Here is a 14,277-nt window from a genome sequence, read left to right on the forward strand (position 1 = left end):
TCTGCTATGACTACAAAGTACACACACAGCTTCCACTTTCTCGTATATTAATATGCAATTACAAACAACAACAACAATAATAATAATAATAATAATAATAATAAATAGCCAAACATTTTTCATATTTATGGTTTGTGAGGGTGGTCAGGGATGGAGTCAAATTCCCAGCCTCAATTATTGATTCAGTCCACTGCCTCTTTTTGAATGTGCTCGGAGTGGTGGTTGACCGCGGCAGTATATGGGAATCACTTTTATATGTTCGCAGTAACTAACTATTTAATTCTCTGTATGCCTTAGAACTGAAGACGGTCTGTTAAAGTCAATGAAAGCAGGGAAACCAAGTTAATGTACTTGGGAAGAAAAATCAGCCACTACCTGAGCTCAGGAAAAGACAGTTTATTTACAGACAGGCTTTACAGGATGTACATGAATAGAAAATATTGCAACCTTGTGATTCTTTTTTAATTTTCATATCCATCATAGGTCTTGGCACACAACACAAGCGTAATCTTACAAATGGCAAAAGGAAAAGCTCCATGCAGCTGCGAGAAATTTAATTTATTCCATCAGTGGAATCAACAAGTCACAGTTTGAGGAATAAAAGAAAAGCCACATTACACTCGCGTTACATGATCCTTACCATGATGACAAACCCATGGTAGGATGTGCATCTTTATCGAGTGTCCTTTAAAATGTTCAGACTGGGACACTAGCGTGAAATAACTACAGTCACGGTTAGACAACCAGAGCCAGAGAAATAAAGTAGCGCATCTATTTTCCCTCACGCTGAAGTTATCGGGCGTATGGGATCACTCTGGAGCTGGATAAGCCTTTACGGTCTATGATGGACAGCGTGTACTCTCCGTTGTCCATTATCTGGAGAGGGACGACTCCCTGCGTCTCCCCCTGCGTAAAGGAGCGCGTCGCGCAGCCCTTGCTGGTGGACGGAGCGGAGTCTCTCCAGATCAACCCGCTGAGCGTCTTCCTGATCTCTGGCCTCATCAGGCAGTAGAGCACCGGGTTCAAACAGCTGTTTGCGTGCGCCAGGCACACGGTCACCGGGAACACATAGGTGTGCACCATGTAATATGTTTTATCCCAGTTGACCGCGTTAAATTTGACCAAGACGCCCCAGAAGGTGATGGCGTGGTTTGGCATCCAGCAGCAGAAGAAAGACAGAACCACTATAGCGACAGACTTGGTGACTCTAGATCTCCGTTTAGGGTTGCTGCTGTCCATGCTCCTCCGCCTCACGAAGCGCAGGAGCATCAGGTAGTTAACACACACTATGAGCATAGGGATGATGAAGGCGATGAGTATCTTCTGGATGTGATAGAGGGCGAGCCAGTCGTGCCCTTCAGGGAACCTGAGGAGGCAGAGTTTCTCTCCGGCCACAACAGTCACGGTGGAGAAGATCGCCGTCGGAGCCGTGGCCACGGTCGCTGCCACCCACAGCACCGCGCACACCCACTTGACACACCGTGACCTCCTGTAAGTTTTTTTCTTCAGAGCAGAGGCGACTGACCAGTAGCGGGTCACACTCATGGCCGTGAGAAAAAAGACACTGGCGTACATGTTCATCACGGTGATGGAGAGGATGATTTTGCACATGGCGTCTCCAAACGGCCAGCTGAAGTCCAGCGCGGTGTCCACGGCCCAGAAGGGCAGAGTGAGAACAAACTGGAAGTCCGTCACCGCCAGGTTGATGATGAAGACATTGATGGTGGACCTCTTTCGACCTTGTCGTAACCTCATGAGGAAGAAGACGAGCAGATTTCCCACCAAACCCACCGCGCAAACTACCGAGTACACCACGGAGATGAGTATCCTCAGGATGGGGGTGCCGTCCGCGCCGACATCGATGTCTTCGAAACTAAATTTCTCATCGCCAGGCGAACTTCGGTTCAGTGCCGTGCTGTAGTTCAATATTTCATCCATCTTTAAAGTTAGGGACCCGGACTCTCACCAGACTTTCCACTGAGCGCACAGGCTAGAAAACACGACACAGGCGCCCCATGCGAGAGTGTCTCAGCTCTTCAACACCGTTCAGCCTTTTTTTTCCATCTCCATCACACCTCTGTGGATGACAGCTGATCTGGAGTCTGCTTTTATACAGGTGTGTCGCTCCTCTGCTGAGCCACGATTGGCCGAATGGGACGTGACAGAGGAGCAGACAGTCCCAGTCACAGAGATGAGCATAAAGCGTCCTGAATCCAGCGGCAGACGCAGCTGGACTGCTCCTAATCAATTCATGTGTCAGTCCCGCAGCGTGTCAGCTCACTGGGCCTGTGCTGGCGGGCACGTCGCACACTGGACCATGCGTGCAAGTGTGAAAACAACAGCATCTCTTCCAAAGAATTCATATAAAATACAGGAATTTAAACAGTGTAAGCGCAGAAAAAAGTGTGCTTTGGGTGGAGGAAGGCTAATGCTTAACTCAGCTGGAGACACAATTAAAGAGATTCAAAGTTAAAATATAATTTTATTTTATTTTATTTTATTTATTTATTTGCAGCTGTTGGTGCATCTCTTCTGTTTGGTTGTAAAGTATTCTCTGTAAGCATCACCAGCCATGTCAGTGTGCGTTTAAAGGCGCACTGGCGCGCTGCATCCTCCTCTGCAGAGCCTCTTCCTCCCGGTAGAGGGGGCGCGAAGCTCGGGCAATAAACCACTAATCATAAGATGAAACAATGTTGAGGAGCTTAATGACCATGTGGATTTTCATAAACAGACTTCACTGAGCTTGTCTCCATTTGACGGATACTATGAAAACCAGCAGAACTTTACAACCTGTCTCAGGAAAAATAAAGCATCTGAAACTGAAGACGTGTTCACATGACTGCGCTCGGGTTGGGCCAGGGTCTCCACGGGTTTTTCACATCACGAACCTCGCTCAATCCTTTCAATCACAGTTTCTTCACGTCTTTGTGGAGGTTTTGTCCCATAGTTTCCACCGGTGGTGGTGGTGGTGGGGGGGGGGACTTGTCTGTTTCCCTCTTAAGCACAAAGGGAGGGAACAATGCACAAACTCAAGCCCCTGATCTGAAAACATTTCTCAGACTCCGACTGCATGAATCAATACCGTGGGTCCTCATCTGACCCTCCGAGAACCAGAAGGACCTCAGCGTTAGGAACAACGGCCAACTGGACTCTATCCCTGTATCCAGTTTCTTGGAGCAGCATTCCCCTTTAAGCCTCCAGCCGTCCTGAAGGATAGCCCATTGTCTTAAGTCCACCCATCTGTGGGGGTGGCTCTGCGAAAGTTTGCAGAGCAAAGTTTTAAGCTGTCACTGGCTGTCGGGAGGAGACTGATGGAGGACAGAGGGGACTGCGACTCGTAAGCGAATGTCCACGCCGACACACGAAGTGGTCAACAAGAGCCAGAGAGAGCGAGAAAACCGCCCCACGCAGCTGCGCGATGTTCAGGCCTGAGCTGAAGTTTGTCGGGACTGTCACAGCTTAAGCGCACGGTCGCAACAAAGCGAAAATCGCATCAAGCCCAGATGGAAATGATTTGAAGTGTCAGCCGACGCGGTGTCAGGAAGGCATTCAGTGTTCAAAGTGTGGGCGCATCCCGACAAAATGCCCCGGTTGGGCTGCGGGCGTCGCGCTCCTGGACGAGGAGCTTCTCCCATTCACTTCATCGCTCTCCTGACGCTCCTGCAAGGCTGCAAAACGTTTGGATTATCTGACGAACCAGGTCAGTGAGGCTGAAAACTGCAACTTTTAAGGCTGAATTCTTTTACTGATGGTTGCACCACGTCCTGTATTGTGTACATTTGCTCCGCAAGCCATCAAACTGAGCCCAGTGAACTCAGACTGAGGCCAGCAGTCCTCTCCGTGAGGGGAGGCCGGCAGGGACCTGTGTTTAGAGAGTTTTGGGCTGACCATAGCAATTAACTCAAGGTTTAGCTTGGTGTGGTAACCGGAGAGACCTTCTTTCCAATGAATCATCAGAGGCTGAAGCCCCATCCGCCCTCGCCAAAGTGCCCTTGAGCAAGATCCTGAATCTCAGTGCACTGCTCCCTGCTCTGTGACTGACACTGACCTCTGACCTCAACAGTGAAGGGCCAGAGGCAGAAGTTCACTTTGGGAATGCACAGGAGGAATTATTATTGTTATTATTCTCATAGTGGAGCTGGTTTCCTTTCTAGTTTGTGAAATGTCAGGCCCAGTGGTTATCACCATATCAGACAATTAATCCTCTCCTGTCTTGTAGGGTACAGTCCCCCGCCTCCAGTCCCTGCACTCTCATCCTATCAGTCTTCTCTTTAGTAGCTACGTGCTTTGGATGTTAAAAGTCAGGCCTCCCCTGAGATTACAGAAACAAGCAAAACAAGGAGTCTGGATGCACTCTGTCTCATCCCGTATAAATCAGCTGTGTGCCCCTGAGAGACAAACAAAGGCCTGTCAGGCATTATAGACAGGCTCGTGTCACTGGGGGACACATAACAATTGCAGGTGATGAACGTTGCCACAGGAATCCCAAAGCTTATTTTTAAACTACAAAAACAAGAAAAGAACTGGGACACAGGCATCCTCTTGAAAAGACACAAACGCATAGATGTATTGATTTAAGTGACAGAAAGCTACCTGATGCCGATGTAATCAGCTAATTTAGATTCAGAGTGTATTAGTATTGACCTCGTGAGTTTTGCTCATTTTTCCGAGGACCTCCTCGCAGGCGCTTAAAGATCCCTCCCTGGTGGTTCCCGTCCCCACATGGAGAACCGCCACCCAAGTCGAGCTCATGCCGTCGCAGGTGTTTTTTTCCACATTGTCTTCTTTTTGCAAGGATGATGGTTTCTGGTCACTATGGATGAAGCATTTTTAATTGAATTTCACATTCCTGTCTCTTTCTCATGGCAAATAATTGCCTATAGACCTACAGGGCACAGCTGCTTAACAGACTCTTTTTAATTTAATATTAAATACTTCTGTGTGTTTTGTTAATTAAGGTGCTGCAGAGAATTATTATAGATAGGAGAAAATCCTTCATGTGTTATGAAACTCCTTCCATGATATGAATCATCACATAAGGAACGTAAAGTCAGCCAGAGAGCTCTTACATCTGCCAACACCCTGTGCATTTTTGTTTGGTAAATATTTACAAGATTAAAATCTCCATCTGGATCCAAGTCTTCAGTCATGCTTGACTGACAGATGGCAGCCATGATTTTTGCAATAATTCAAAACCTTTCCAGGAATACTAGAGCTTTGTTGAGGCTCAAATTGTGCAAATTTTAAAGCGATTCAGTCAGATTGTTTGCCATATATTTGGTTTTTGCTGCAACTATCTATAGGTAATATTTCATCTGATTTTTCTGTGCCCTACTTTATGCGTTCAGGAATGAAAGCGAATATACCTCCTTCATTCAGTGAGACATTCTTAAGAGCCGGTTGCCAAACACATCTGACATCTTTCTGTACTGATGTATTCTTGAAAATATTTGTGCAGATAATCCAGCGGAGTGCTTGGTGAAGAGAGACCTTGTCTCACCTTGTCTCAATGCTGTTTGCATTCTGCTTTATTTCTATTGAATGAGATGATGAAGTTAATCATGGTATGATGGAGGTTTAGGAGCAGGTCTTTGTACCTTGCAGATCAAATAATCAGTTTTCCTCTTCTCTCGTCATTTCCAGCTTTCTTTGTTCTCAGCTTGGTGAAATCTAGTGAAATAAGTTATGTAATCTTAAAAAAAAAAAAAATCACATGGAAAAATCCTCCCTAAAACATCATGTTAATGTGCAGTAATTTGGTTAGTCAGTATGCATTTTTGAAAACATTCATGTAAGGGAAAAAGCCAAACTGCTGCTCCTGACACCAACGTTCATTCCCTCTAGGTATTTGATTCATGAATAACACTTCACTGGAAAAAAACAATTTCTATCTATATATATATAGACACACCATGGATTCACAAACGTGGTGCAGCTCCAGGATTTGTTTGGATACAGTCACTTGACAGATTTCAGTCCTTTGGTTTCTCCTGTTCATGAAACAAATCTGGTCACAGTCTTTTTAAAAGCATCTAAAATACCTCAAATTCTAGTTTCATGTGTCATTTTTCAGATGTGTGTGGGTGTTCTGAAAGTGCACACTAACACTCAGTGTGATGAACTAAATTAAAAGGATATGCAATGTTTAGCGAGACTTCTCTCTCCACTCAACAATAAACTGGAGACATTTAATGCATGTTGTGGGGACAAATGTGCACTACAGAACAATCCCTGTTCTTAAGGGATATGTTACTGACCCTTGTGTCAGAAGGGAGAGATCCTCCTCAAGCTGCTTCTCATGCTGCTGATTCAGCAATTCCAGATCACAGGAAATTGAAGAGTGTTATTTTTATCAGAAGAAAGAGTTTCACTGACTTCATCAAACCTGCTGCACAAGAGAGTGAAAAGTGAAAGCGGGATCGTAGAGAAGAATCTTGTTTGAAGCAGTGTTCCTAGAACAGGCACTGTATACACTGCAGCTGTATTCAGACATAAAAATGACAGATTAGACACCCAGATGGGATTGTTTAGAACTTCCTCAGTTTTGTTTATAGCTTTGCAACCACTTAATTATTTAATTACTCTCCTCTTTCCCATGATTTAATAACACTTCTTCTCTAACATCTTCTCTTCCCACCTTGCCTTTGACAGAGAGATTGCTGCAGGATCTGCCTGGGTATGAAATGGTTCACCCGACCAGGGTGGATGCCAGAGGTCACTTCCTGTCCAACATCCTGTCTCACCATGCTCGGCGAGTACAGCGCCGGGAAGCCTCAGAGGGACCACTGGACTTAGATCGAGTCTTCTACCAGTTGTGGCACAGCGGCCACAGTTTGAACTTTAACCTCACCCTCAACCCACACCTGCTGGCTCCAGGCTTCCTGACAGAGAGGAGGTATGGTGGCTTGAATGGGGCCAAGATCCGTCCTCCTGGATCCTCCCAGTGCCATTTCTTAGGTGAAGTGTGGGACGGGGCCACTGTTAAAGGCAGCGCAGCCATTAGTACCTGTGATGGACTGGTGAGTGGATAAACAAAGTAGTTAAAGTTACTTTAAAGTGCACTCAAAGTTGTATTCATATACCTTACAAGTTAAGTGCAGAGGTGTCAGCTGCAGGGCTGTATTCAGTGCCAGGTGCCTGTCATGAGGAGTGAAGATCAAAATCTGTGCAAATGGATGTTCAGACCTCAGACTTAGCTGAGAACTTAAGGGTCATTTAGACAGCTGCACAGCCTGGATTTTCCACAGAACATAGGTGTGTCTGAAGACATCCTCTGTTGAGACTCGGAGCTTAAGTGCTTTACTGCAGCCAGAAGATGTACACAGTTTGTGGATAACACTCATTTTTGCTCTTTGAACATCATGCGTGCAAGCAGTGGAGCATATACTGTATACGCACATACACACATGTGCAAAACCAGGCTTTGCAGTAAACATTTGCCACCCCGTCATTTTTTTATTAAAGCATTTATCATGTACGAATGCAAGATCCCAGCAGGAATCCAGCAATAGGCCACAAACTGCTCACACATTCTAAATGCAGCCATTCATTTTTGTTCTGCTCTGCCTTTATGATTGCAGATGTATGCTTATAATGGAGAGAATTTTTAGAGCACTTATGGAAATGTTAGGGCTCATCATTTTATTCAGGGATTTTAAATGTTAAAGAGACAAATTCAATCTTTGACACAGCATCATTGCAATGCTACAGCAGTATTTCTCCATTTTGGAGCCAGTCCATGTCTAGAAAAACATAATTTGCAGGACGCAGGGTCAGTCACAGGCATCAGTTTTGGGAGGGATGGAGGGAATACGCCCCGCTCAATATACGATGTTTGCATTTGTCTTCCCCTGTAAAAACCACGGTAACGTTACTCATAGACATAACAATGTCTCCGACACTCCCAATAATGAATATGAATTGTGAACTCATATAGCCAACTGAATCTTTTGTTGCAAATGTAATTATCACCACCACACGCACACGCACGCACACACACACACACACACACACACACACACACACACATGAACAGTGTCTTATCTTTTCTTCTGGTGCCGTGCAAATGCAGGCAGGTTGGTAACCATGGAGAGCCAGAAGGGAAAAGGAGGAAAGGGAGGTCTGTTATTGGGACATTTTTTTTCTCAGCAACTCTCAAAACCAGGTCAGATGTGAGCCACTAGGTAGTGGAAGTCTTGTTTACTAACTAAGCTTAAAGTGATAGTTAGAGTTATATGATGTGGGATTGTGTTAGGTACTTATCTATAATCAGTATGTTACCTGCAGTAGATTCAAATCAGTGTGCTCCCAGTTTAGAGAAGCTGAGTGATGTGCTGCTGTGGGATCAGCAGAAAAAACACATTTTAGCCACTTTAAAAAAATACCCACAGAAAAAAACGAGTATCAGTTTAAGTGCACGCTATATTTAGAATATTTTCACCTCTTCATCTTGGCGTCAGTCAGCCCTTTTCTTTGGAACTGCATTTTTTTCAACCATTGGACTACTGCATTCTACGCACAAGTGCACCTAGGCTGACATGAACAGCTGATCTGTGAAGTAATACAGTGCCCTTTTGTGTAGGAATATGGTAGTTCAACAGTTCACAAACTGAAAAGGGGCTTTTTGACAGCAAGATAAAGCAGTGTAATATATATATATATATATATATATATATATATATATATATATATATATATATATATATATATATATATATATATATATATATATATATATATATATATATATATATATATAAAAACTAATATTAAGTTTTTTTTTTGTGGGCATTTTTTAATGTCACTAAAATGCAAAGTCCACAGCAGCACATCACTGACTCATGTCAAATAAATGGAGCTATCACTTAAAAGTAAAGTTGCTGGCCCATTAAAGCATGCTTGCTAGCTAAGATAGCAGCGAACAAGCTAATTCAGGATTAGCTGTGCAGTAGCTGTCCAAAGAATGGCAGAGCCATCAAGAAACATCATCATTTAATTTGTTGACAGTGTGGGACTTTTGAATTTGAGAGCCATACTGCATTATATTGCATTGCAATTCTCACCAGGTGTCTAAATGTTGTGTTTTCCTTTACACAAGTTAAGATATTTCCAACATAAATTGATGTGGAAAAGGCTCAAAATGGTGAATAAAAATTCACCAGAATGCAGCAAATACTGTTTTATGCTGAAATAGTCCTGGGGGAGGACCTCCAGACCCTTCACTTAATACCTAACTATACTATCAGTTCTTGTGACATCCCTACTTAACTCCATACCTCTTTTTGATTTTCAAACTCGTAGTTTTCAGGCCACAGCATGACACGAATGTATCAAATTTCACAAAAGATGTTATAGAACTATTTTTCACATATGTAGTACTCCCTAAGACCTGTAAACATACAGATTAAAATCAGTGGCGTTCCCCTTTAAGTTGCCAGTCTGAAAAGCTTCACAGGCTTTTCAGACTGGCAATTCAAAGCCTGTTCTCAGTTCACCTCTGTCTAATATTGATTATTACATTTATTTTGAAAAGAACTACCAATTTCTTTTTGCTTCAAATGGACCAAAATCCCATTGAGACAACGGCTTTGTTTTCTGTTTATACTCAATATGCTTGACTATATTCACCTGTAAAGCCATTTCTGCCTGAGAACATCACAGTTGCCCGCTCCACTTAAACCAGCTGGATGGCAAAAACATTGCTGGGAGTACCTCAAACGTAATTTGAATCAAAAAATAACAATTGACCATGTGTCAAGAGAGATGAAAAGAAAAGTTTTGAGTTTTGAGGAAAAGAAGGGTTTAATTCTGGCTTGACTGGCAGAGAGAAAAAGTGAGCGTTAAGTTGCTTCCATCATTAAAATTTCAAAGACAGCGGTTGATAAGAACAAGGTCAAGCAGCAGACTTCGACAACTCTTCACTGACCGGGATGAGGGATGACCGCCAACTCGTTCAAATGCCACTCAACATGTCACTCAATGTCACTCGTAGGATGACATCAAGTGACCTACAAAAAGGATGGCCAAGGGCAGCTGGGGTGAAGTGCACGACAATGACGGTTTGAAACAGGCCCCGAGAGGCAGGGCTGAAGTCATGCAAAGCTAGAGAGAAAGCCCTCCATCAATGAGAGGCAAAGAAGAGCCAGGCTGAGTTTTAAGGACTGGACCACAGAGGACTGGAGTAAGGTCATCTCTCTGACGAGTCCACCCTTCAGTGTTGCCCAGCACCTGGTCGTCTAATGGTTGGACGTAGACCAGGAGGGGCCTACCAGCCACAGTCACACATATTAAGCTGCAGCTGCATGATTCACTGGGGTGTCTGGTTTTTGTACTAAGCAGGTATGCTGGAAGGTAAAGTTTTCTAGATAACAAACAAAACTTGTGATGACAGTCAGTGTCACAGACCAAAACTCATTGTGAGGTCTAACAAGCTTGTTGAATACATTTCCTTCCCCATAAAACATTTGCAGAGCCAAGTTTTTTTTTTTTAATTGGGTATTTTAAATGCTGCACATGTCCATGTTTACTTGTTTGCAGTCTTCTGCCTCGTCCTTGCTCTCCCATTGCTGCATGTCTTGGCACACCTGCGTGCATGCGTGCCTTTGTGCAGAAGACAAACAAAACTAAACTTTGACAAACTTGCTCCACAGCACTACTGCAGTTGAACATAAACACTAATCCACACTCACCTTTATTTTCACCCAGTTTTAGGGGAGACCACAAATAATTTGACACAAAAATAAAAGTAAAAAAATTATATTCAGTAATTAATTGTTAATCCTTTGCAGACATACGCTTTCTGAAGTCTCCCACCCACACAGACACATGTTATCCACATTGGTGGTGCTCTGCCAGGACTGCACCACAGCCAGCGCCATTCTATTGCATGTTTTTGTCTGGTGTAAAGCATCTGAAACACATTATCAGTTGGACTGAGGTTAAATGACTGATATAACCAGTGATGACCATTTTTCTCTTTGGCCCTAAAGGAGTCCATCCTCCAAATTGATGATACAACACCCCTTCAACAAAAACTGAACATCGTAACCTTCAGGAAGGATTTATTGCAGGACCCATGTATTAGACTGCAATACTAGTTTTAGCTGGATGTAATTAACTGACAATATATTATATAAGAAAAATGTTTTTAATTATTTTTTTCCCATGGTGGTGCCCTTCATGTTTGCATAGCATGTAATTTTAGTCGGTTAAGACACTGGTGTGGTCCTCACTCTTCAATAGGGTTGTCCCTCCATCACATGCAAGCTACAGTGCAAGTTTGTTTACTTTGTCGCTCCCATCTTGAGCTCAGGTTGTGTAGCCACTCTTATTCAGGCCCCTGCAGCCACAGAGGGAAAAAGAAGTTTTCCTCAAGGACCTTTTGTTCTTTTAATAATAAAATCTAAAAAAAACACACAGCCTTTATTTTAGACAGCAGAGAAGGATGACTAAATGTGATTTCAGTCAGATTTTAAAGTTGAAGTCAGCAAGCAGCCATTCCTTCATTTCATATCCAGTGTGCAATTCATGAATTTATTTATGAAAAGTATGTCTCTGTGGAAGTACTTTTGCATTATAGAGCATTGGATAACCCAAAGATTATCCAAAGTGAGATGAGCAGTAGTGTTTTTTCTAGTTTGTGATGAAACACATTTTATACTTGCGTCTTGATGGAGGAGTAATATATTCTGTGGACTGATGAGGAGAGAGAGTTCTGCAGATTCTTTTGACATTGTTAAGACTTCTTTGAGTCTTTGTGGATGATTTTTGTTGGCAGTGTTTTCGACAGAATGGTGTGTCCCAGATTTCCTCTATTTGGAAAATGTCTATATGACTGTTGTTTCTGTCTGCACCCTTTATCCACGGAGCTTTGCAATTTGCTGTTTGGATAGAGCTGACTCTTGTGTGAGCCAGTGCACCTGATAAAGTGGCCTGTGTGTGTGTGTGTGTGTGTCTGTGTCTGTGTCTGTGTCTGTGTCTGTGTCTGTGTCTGTGTCTGTGTCTGTGTGTGTGTTAATGTGCTAAAGCATGTGTGCTAATTTCCATCTGCTTTCCTTTTGAAATCATAATGAGGTTTTAAAGATAGTGATTGTCACTTGAAAATGAATCAGAAATCTGTGGGAAGTTTATTGTATCAGGACAAAAGGTGTTTGTACTCTATATACAGTATATGCTAATGGCGCCTTACACCTGCTTTGTTACTTATGTAGGTATTCAGATGATGAGTATTCAAACTCTGATTTAAAACATCATATCAGTCACTGAGTGTCCATTATTGTTCCTCTTGTTGCACTGTGACATGAGTCATCACATAATTTTCTACTACACAGTCATTACTGACAGATTTTTGCACAAATACAGAGGCACTGGAGATAATACACACGCCTGTGGATACTGAGTGTTTGGTGTGCACTCAGTGGAGAAGCAACCTCCCATAACAGCCCACTGTGACCAATTACTGAGGAGGTTAGGAATTTTAACAGTTATGATCTAAACTGCTTTCCACAGAAAAATCATCCAGAATTTTTGGCCAGTACAGCTGTGGCAGAGAAATAATGGCCCGTTGGCCAAATCTGGTACCCCAGCAAAAACACTTGGTCCCCTGACATAAGAAAAATCACAAACCTGCTATAGATATAAATGTTAACTTATATAAATGTAAACGCCTGCTGTCTAATCTCGTAGTTTAACATAGAAAATACATCCTCTTCTGAGACATAATAATGAGTGCAGCTGTAACATCACTAGCAGTGATGCCCACAGATACAATCCAATCATTTCTGAAAAATCCATCAACCTTTCAGATGTTTTCATGGCAACAGGTCCTCCAAGCTAAGAGACCATGTAATTTCCTTCTCCCTACCCTCAGGTACGACCCATGAGAGCATACCAGCAGCGGGCGCACCGGCCTTTTATCTCCATGGTAACAACAATAAACACATGGTTTAAGGTTGTGGAACAGTCACCAGTGGGTTAGGTTTGGGAAAAGATAATAGTTTGGGTTAAAATAAGAACATCCTTAAGGTTGGAGGACCTTTGTTGTCATGGTTGCAATGACACTTATATTTGGCCTTATGCTTAATACTTTTAAGTGTATTGAGCCATCTCTATTGTACTGTAGAAGAAATCATACCTTTTGGTCAGCTTTTAAAGCAGAAATTGGACTGAATGACATCAGAAACATTAATACATGGCTTATCTGTCCATTAAAACCAGAGTCTCACTCCACCGTCCTGCGTCTTTGTCATGCAAATTCACTCTCTAGCTTCAGCTCTTAAAAGAAACCCTGTGAAGAATATATGTGGGAAGGCAATCAGGTTTATCCGGCACACATCTACCTTCAGGTTTCTGTTAGTCCATTCACGTTGTTAAAACGTATTTAAACGAGCTCTGTCTTTTTGTGGCAGAGTAATGAATCTTCTTCTTTGAAGTCGATGAGCATGTGTGTCCTTGTGTGTTTGCATGTGATTTTTCAACCAACTGATTATTCCTTTTAAGCATTTTAAGCAACAGGTAACTTTTCTGACACCTCCTGCTTAAAACCCAAAAAGTCAGAAGGATTCAGCTACCTACAAATACTATATGTTCGTTTTATGTTGGTATCATGGTGCTGGATTTATATAAATACTGAGATATGTTAACCCTTCAGAGAAACACATCCCTCTGACTTCTGACTCCTGTGAGGCGTTGTCTCCATATTGTGCAATATTTGTATTTTATTCTTCAACTCATCAGTGTTTTGTGTGTTATTTCTGCGGTGCTAAGTCCACCACATTGTGTTCATTACAAACCAAAACTGTTTGATTTTCATTAGCACAATTTACAGGGTATCCAAGCATCTGCAATTAGTATTATCATTACATTTCAAGTGTCCTTAACATTAAAGTAAAGCATCATCATCAGAGAGCTAATGTCTGACATCCTGTAGAGACACAGCTGCTCTTTTTTTATCCAGACATGTAAGGAGGGATGTAATGGTTTACAAAAACCATTTGTCATCATATTCATCATCATGTCATCAAAGCAAATATCAACATGTTAACTAAAGCCTTTGTACAATGAAAACCACATGGTTAGAAAGATTTAAGTTACAAAATGCTCTTTGCTGAATCATAAAGGTCAAATGAATAGGCCTCCTCTTTTATTACTTGAAACATTGTATATATAAAAAATAGTTCTGTCTTGCAAATACAGAGTTCACTCCAACAATAATATTGAATAATAGGTTGCGTGATGCGCCAGATTTAAGAAATAATAGGTGTCAGACTAAAGGTTTTG

General features: G+C 42.5%; 2 protein-coding genes across 2 annotated transcripts in view; one reads left to right on the plus strand and one right to left on the minus strand.

Annotated features, from left to right (window-relative positions):
* Nucleotides 1-381: 381 nt before the first annotated feature.
* LOC139627932 (relaxin-3 receptor 1-like) lies at nucleotides 382-2,369 on the minus strand. The gene has a single exon (XM_071489136.1). It carries the CDS (start codon nucleotides 1,936-1,938, stop codon nucleotides 793-795), a length of 1,146 nt encoding a protein of 381 aa, XP_071345237.1. The 5' UTR covers nucleotides 1,939-2,369; the 3' UTR covers nucleotides 382-792.
* A 680-nt stretch (nucleotides 2,370-3,049) lies between these two features.
* Nucleotides 3,050-14,277, plus strand: part of LOC139627963 (A disintegrin and metalloproteinase with thrombospondin motifs 7) — a 75,195-nt gene continuing 63,967 nt past the window's right edge. The window contains exons 1-2 of the mRNA XM_071489194.1: nucleotides 3,050-3,700; nucleotides 6,652-7,019. Coding sequence (XP_071345295.1) covers nucleotides 3,583-3,700; nucleotides 6,652-7,019 — 486 coding nt within the window. The 5' untranslated portion in view covers nucleotides 3,050-3,582. The remainder of the gene's footprint in view (nucleotides 3,701-6,651; nucleotides 7,020-14,277) is intronic.

The sequence above is a fragment of the Trachinotus anak genome, unplaced genomic scaffold, assembly GCF_046630095.1.
Source record: "Trachinotus anak isolate AG129_WGS33_773 ecotype Australia unplaced genomic scaffold, CSIRO_AGI_Tana_v1 ptg000011l, whole genome shotgun sequence".
NCBI lineage: Eukaryota > Metazoa > Chordata > Actinopteri > Carangiformes > Carangidae > Trachinotus > Trachinotus anak.